This window comes from Sinocyclocheilus rhinocerous, unplaced genomic scaffold (assembly GCF_001515625.1).
Source record: "Sinocyclocheilus rhinocerous isolate Xijiao unplaced genomic scaffold, SAMN03320098_v1.1 scaffold1430, whole genome shotgun sequence".
In the NCBI taxonomy this organism is placed as follows: domain Eukaryota; kingdom Metazoa; phylum Chordata; class Actinopteri; order Cypriniformes; family Cyprinidae; genus Sinocyclocheilus; species Sinocyclocheilus rhinocerous.
The window spans coordinates 353,932-360,971 of record NW_015636039.1 but is presented as its reverse complement, the minus strand read 5'-3'; the positions used below and the strand labels follow the sequence as shown (position 1 = coordinate 360,971).

At 38.6% G+C, this 7,040-nt stretch overlaps 1 protein-coding gene across 2 annotated transcripts in view; it reads left to right on the top strand.

Moving 5' to 3' along the window:
• Positions 1-222: 222 nt before the first annotated feature.
• LOC107747618 (tumor necrosis factor alpha-induced protein 8-like protein 3) overlaps positions 223-7,040 on the top strand; it is a 46,955-nt gene continuing 40,137 nt past the window's right edge. The window contains exons 1-2 of one of the 2 annotated variants that reach the window (XR_001640821.1): positions 455-515; positions 4,601-4,729. Coding sequence is in view for 1 of the 2 variants with exons in the window: in XM_016562218.1 (XP_016417704.1) it covers positions 470-515 (46 nt within the window). In the remaining variant the exon portion in view is untranslated. Of the gene's footprint in view, positions 516-4,600; positions 4,730-7,040 lie in introns of those variants that run through there. The other variant, XM_016562218.1, reaches the window with a different exon arrangement.

Below are 7,040 nucleotides of genomic sequence, written 5' to 3'. Positions count from 1 at the left end.
CCCTAAAATAGCACCCAGCAATATGTCTGAATGAAAAAAAAACCTCTTCAACATACAAAACATTCCGAACAGGCAAGAAATCAACTCAGAGGGAGAGGCAGAGTTTTCCTCTTCTTAATGTTTTTGTAGGCATCACAATGTCGAGCTGAGGGGAGAAGGGGGAGGAGGGGCACAGAAAGAGAGAGAGAGAGAGAGAGGGAGAGAGAGAGAGGGAGGGGACGGAAGCAAACGAGAGGAGAAAGTGGAAGCAAGTGAATGTCAGTGAAAAGAGGCAGTCTGACTGCACAGAAAAGGCGCTCGGCAAACAGCGCGCACTCATCGAGTCAGTTATATTCTGAACACAGAGAGCTGGTGTATTTAAGCTCAAGAAAACAGTTTTCAGTGCAGAGAGACAGCACAGAGACAGACAGAAACAGAGGAAGTGGTGAGAAGAAAATAGGAGAAGAGTGGAGAGGTTCTTCGTGGAGAGATGGACTCAGATTCTGGGGATCAGAGTGAAGGAGAGATCTCTCCAGGTAAGGGATCAGTCCTCTCATTCTCGTCTTTTTTGTTTCTCAAACTCTATTCACAGCTGTCTGGTGGTGCAGGCGAGCACAGGCACGTGCGGCTACTTTTCTCATTAACACATTTAACATTCATCATCGTACTCATCTTCCTCGCCCGGCGTGACAGCCTGTGACAGGTCGCCCATCCGCCAAGTGCTTGTGGCATCTCTTCAGAGCTTTGTGTCTGAGGTTCTGCTCTCTGAGGAGAAGTTAATCTGTGATATTTGAGCTGGCTGAATGCAAGGGCAGTGGAAAACTGAACAGCCACATTTTTTTTTGGTTTATTGCTGGCAAGGTTCACAGACTTGAACTGCTTATGATACAAACTGGCAGACAAATCTGAAACAACCTTGTGGTCACGAAGTGTGATCTCACTGAAGGAGTTGTAAAAAGACTTACAGGCAGATTCTCCTGCTGAGTATCTTCTAGAGTTTCAAAAGAGATTGCAGCAAGCTTTCAAACTGTGCTCAGAATTGCCAAGATAAAAACCAAAACCTTCCAAGACCAAATGATGTTAGCTACTGTATGCTATGTATATATGTTCATGTAATAATGATAACAGCCGTTAAAGATACATAACTGAGAACTTCTAAATGAAGTTGGTATTCTTATAATCAACTACTACCAAAATTTTGCAGTTTTTTTAAATATTTAGCATAGAGACTCATCACACACAGAATCCCACATATCCCTTGAGGTGAAAGAATTGAACTGAATTTAACTGAACTAATGACCAAATTTTCACATTTGGCAGAACTATTCCTTTAACTGCAGGACTCCATTGCTGACGAAGCGTAAATGTGGTAATGTAAGTTGTATGTGTAAGTCATTACGTTGGTGGGGCGTCTGACAGACTGTCTCAGTTCTGTGGCCCTCTGAGGGAAAGCTTGAGTTCTTCAGCTACTGTGAGGTCTGGCTGAAGGTCTCACTCAAAAGATTTCTGGAGTTATGGACTGGAGGGGGAGATGCTCTTTCATGTTTCTGGTATTCCATTGGCTGATCAACCCTGCTGTTTATTTTCTTTCCATCTTCTTGGCTGAATAATCCACCAGTTTGCCTCCAGCTTCAGCCTCAGAAGACATGGCCACAGACCGCCCAAATCCATTGGCAAAAAATGGCACGTTCTGGTGGAAATCGACAGTTACAGTCTGATTGGTTGGTCAACATAACTTCAGAGAACAAGGACATGCAGGTTTTTTCATATGCCTTCTTGGACTGGAAACCAGCAGCAGTAATTTGTCAAATGATGGAGAAGACTGTTATAACCAAACACACATCCAGATGTCTAGTTGCAGTATAGTTAAGTGCAATTTTAACATTTTAAATTGCAGTTTCATCAGTTCTGACGGCTATCTACTCACTGAGCTGTAAAGGTTAAACATGTTTTTATCCCTGTGATGGACTGGCCATCCATCCAAGGTGTTTTCTTGCCTGTGGCAAAAGGCATTGAGATGGGCTCCAGCATCTCTGTGCCCCTACATAGAACAAGCAGTTTGGAGAATGGATGAATGGTTAAATGTGTTTAGATTTCTATCTGCACTGGAGGATACTGGAGTTCAAGCTCTTATATTCCCCCAAGGGACTACTAATGCACTGAGTTGATTATACAAGGCAAGACACTGTAGAGGTGGAGATGAGGAGGTGGAAAGATGCAGGAACAACTGACACTGTAATGTAAATTGCTGCTTGTATGCTCTGGTGATTAATTAGAAGATTAGATGGGCCTACTCATTGATTAAAAACTTCATTTAAGGTGCCTGGACTGCAGTGGTGGAAAGATTCTGTACAGTCCCAGTAAAGTATGGCAGATAGCAGTACTCCGCTGCAGACTAGTTTGCCTTAGATTCATAAAGGATGAGGAGCAAGTTTAGCAGTGGAATAGCGGCCAGACGTTTCCGTCCAACCCAACACACATACAGTACATTTTTTCTCACATACACATGCTCTCCTCATGATGAGTAACTGCAGAGCTGATTAGAGACATTACAATGCAAAGCCACATGTGACTCTGCAAGATGAAACATCTACAGCTCAGAGGGTATTTCATTACTCTTAAAGGAGATCTCAGAATTGTAGAGCTGAAGATGTTGTTCGAAAGAACAATGCTAGCCTGCTGCTTTACTTACACACTGCTTTTGTGTATGGTGTGAAACAGGCATCAGAGATCTCAAATATGGTTTTCTTTCCTTTGGCTGGGCTGGGCTGTTCTCTCTCAGATCAGCACAGGAAAACTAAATATAGAGTATAGCAAAATAATTCACGTGATTTTTACTGTCTTCCCTTGTGACTTGTAGTGTGCTTCAAACATTTAAAGTATATTTTTAAAAGCTACTTGCAGATAATATAATAATGAAATAAAAGGTTACTTAAGTGTACTTAAAGAGAGTACATTTTTACATGATATGTAAAGTCATACTTAAGTGGGAGTACTGGGTGTACTCAGGTTATTTGTGTTGAGTCTGTGTGTCAATATAAGTCTGTAGGGAATTCAAAAAAGCAGACACTGTTTGGAATGTCTGTTTTTCCAAAACCCAGCAGTTTTCGGCGGATACTGCTGAAATGTTTTGCATTGGGTCAGGGTGTGTGTTTTAGTAATAAAAGGTCTTGATCTACTTCCAGGGACATGTGTCCACCTTTAGATTCTCTTTCTGGAGAAATGCGATGGGTTAGCGTGGGTGTGTGTTTGTTGTGTCAGCAGACCTGAACCAATGCAGTCTGGCACACCGACAGCATCCACTTTCACAAATGGAACCTGTTAAATTGCAATACAATTGGCTGAATGCCTTTTCCGGTGAATGTACCACATTTGTCATTCACGCAAACGACTTTACAAAATATTTCAATCATTCGCACTTTAACACTAAAATTCTGAGTAAAACTGTGAATCACCTTTAAACGTGCTATAAAAATAGTGAGATAATAAGAATATAAGTTTTACAGTAGCCTGTTGACTAATTTCTTGCATCTGTTTAGTAATTTAGTTTTGGGGTCTTTTACGCAAGACAGTAACACTTTCTATGAAGCCCGTATTTATAATACATTATAAGAGTATTCTTAAGGCATTATAATGAATGCATAATGTAGTATTAAAAAAACTTAATATGTTGTATCATCTCATGAGTAATCATAACAGTTTTAATGCATTATAATATTTACTTATTTGTGGTTACAGCTTTTAAGATTATGATGATTTATAACAGACAATGAACACAATGCATCCACTTAACTTACAATGGATTATATTTCCCATAGTTATAATGTATTATAAGTCTCATATCTCGCCATTGTTAACTTGTTACTTTACTTAAAGTAGACAAAGACCACTTATAAATAATAACAACAACAATGACATCAATAATAATAATAATAAAAATAATATTTTTTCTTCAACAGCCATAAGATCAGATATCTTATCAGATGAATGTGTAATATGGCACATTTGATTTTAACTATATTTATTGCAATATCAGTAAGATAGTAAGATACTGTACAGATCTTAAATAAATAATGTCAAGATATGAGACTTGTAATCCATTATAAATTAAGTGGATTTAACATGGTGTTTATTGCGTGTTATAAATAATCCTACTCATAAAAGTTATAACCACAAATAAGTAAGTTTTATCATGCATTAGTGTATATATATATATATATATATATATATATATATAATGCATTATGCATGAATACCCTTATAATGTGTTATAAAAATGGGCTTTATAGAAAGTGTTACCCACAAGACTTGTTAGTTGTTAGTTTATGTATATATGCAGTCTGATATCTAAAAGGTGGTACATTAAGCTTGAACTGGGGGCAATAGAAGGAAAATTACTTATTATAGAATTTACATATGGGCCAGATGGAGTATTTTTGTCAAATTATTACTCACACAAAATTAATGCTTTAAATCAACAGCCCTAATTATATAGTTGACTTTTAACTGAGTTAAGTCCAGTTCTGAGCCATGTGAGATCCAGCTGTTCTAAAATCACCATCTCAATCCACGAGACAGTAACACGCTTTTTGATCTGTTTGCACTGATATCTGACCTATAGCACCACACAACCAACCAGCAGTTCATCATTACACAACCAACACACTGCAGAGAGAGACTGTGAAGCCACGTGTGGACCAGAACGAAGGCAAACCTCTCTCTTTGTGCTTCTGTGTCCTGCCAGAGGAAAATCAGCGCCACCAAAAAGATAAAAGGAAATCAAGAGAGTGAGAATGAATGTAAGAGAGTTTTTTCCTTCCTCAGCATGAAGAATGTGTGAGAAAAATAACCATCTAAACACTCTTCTGAGCTTTTTGGCACTCTATATTTAATTCCGCAAGAGGGAAACAGTCATAATTTTTAGCTCAAATAGGGGGAAGAGAGTGAGGGACAGAGAGAAATTGTGCTGAAATAGGGGAATATTTCTGATCCACATTTAACAAGAATCACATCAGTGAAAACAGACAAAAGTATGAGTGACTATAAACTCTCCCCACAGCCATTTCCACTGCTCTCTCCTATTAAACAGAGGAATGCTATAGCAAAGCACTGTTAATTGAACTGCCTGGGGTCTGTCAGGGCTTTATTAGCCTCTGTGTTTACAGTGTGGCCAGAGTATTCAGATAATGACAATAATAACAAGATTAGTATTTCCAGAAGGAACAAGCTGTGCTCAAAAGGCAGCAAAAGAACAGTGATAAAATGTTAGGTAAGCTGAGGTGATCTGTGCATGCAAGTAGAATTCAGTATGCAAATATCATCATAGACAGTGGTTAGGCTATGTTTTGAATGCTGAACATGCTACCAGTGTAAGTCAACAGGAGATTTGAATTAAAATGTTAATCTTATATTTCTTTGAAAGCATACTATTCATCATACTATTTATGTTTTCGTAGTATGCAGCATGTATACCGAAGGCAAAATGTGTATATGAATATTTTGTGGCTGTTTCTATGGTATTTGAAATTTCCAACAGCAGCTGCAGTGCAATTGGCTCTTTTACTTGGAAGGCGGAAGTTTAAAGGGATACTTTAAAATGTTCTTTTTTAGAAAAATAATCTGTGAGTCTATGTAATGCAAGTGAACAGGACCTCCGAATTTGACACTTCAAAAACCACACAAAGCGAACATGACAAGAATCCACAACATTTTAAACAATAAACCATTGTTTTCGGCCAACTGTCATAGGCAGGTTCATGAGTTCTCGCTTGACATGAACATCAGCACCTGGTAAAGCATGAACTTAAGCACGGTCTGAAGCTCATATGAGAAGTGACACTGATATTTCACAATGTACTGACATTTATGTCAAGCGTGAAAAATAGTATGCAGTATACATTAGGCAAAAAAATAGTAAGCAGTATATATTGCACAGCAGGCAGTATTCTATTCCTTTGGGATCATATCCTCTTTGAGGATGCATCCAAAATATTACAAGCGAACACTCTGCCTCGATGTGACAGACAGAATTGTTCCCGACGGCTCCATTTTCAAAAGTAATATGCATAACTCATAGAATAAATGGCTTCTAAAATTATAAAAGCATCCATTTGAAGAGTTGTGAGAGTGTGAGCCAAAAGTGAGACAGTAGCCCTCACACAAACACATCAGGGTTATGAGGAAGCTGGCAGGAGTGATTCAGGCTGAGAGCTTTTCTGGACAGGAAGTCTAACATCCTGCAAAACTTGATTCTAGAGGTGTAGTGTGTGGTTGCCAGGGTGTTGCTATGCCGTTTCTAGGGTGTAGTAAGTGTTTTTAGCACACTGTTCTGTGTGGTTGTTATGTGTTTACTTAGTTATGATTTACTTAGTAGGTCATAAGAGCTCAAACTGAATAGTTCACCGAAAAATAAAAATGCTGTGCTCATTTACTCACGCTCATATCGTTTAAAACCTGAAAGACTTACTCTTTGTCTGTGGAACACAAAGCAAGATATAGTGAATAATTCAAAGTTCATGAGATTTTGTCATCCTCTTCATCATTCGCCAGTTGAAATCTGCACAGTTTAAGGCAGGGGTGTCAAACTCAATTCCTGGAGGGCCAGAGCCCTGCTCTGCCTCGATGTGACAGACAGAATTGTTCCCGACGGCTCCATTTTCAAAAGTAATATGCATAACTCATAGAATAAATGGCTTCTAAAATTATAAAAGCATCCATTTGAAGAGTTGTGAGAGTGTGAGCCAAAAGTGAGACAGTAGCCCTCACACAAACACATCAGGGTTATGAGGAAGCTGGCAGGAGTGATTCAGGCTGAGAGCTTTTCTGGACAGGAAGTCACCCACTGAGACTGAGACTGTGGTAAGGAGGGGTGTGGACAGCTTCTATGCTAGTGACACCAGTTGTCTGAACCTAGATGTGTGTTTTGTTTGCTTCTTACCCAGCTATACTTTTTTATATACAAAAAAAACTCCTTTTTTATTTATTTATTTATTTATTTTTGACAAGCTCAAAAGACAAAAAAATGCATCATAAACGACTGAATAATGTCATAAAAAAAAAAA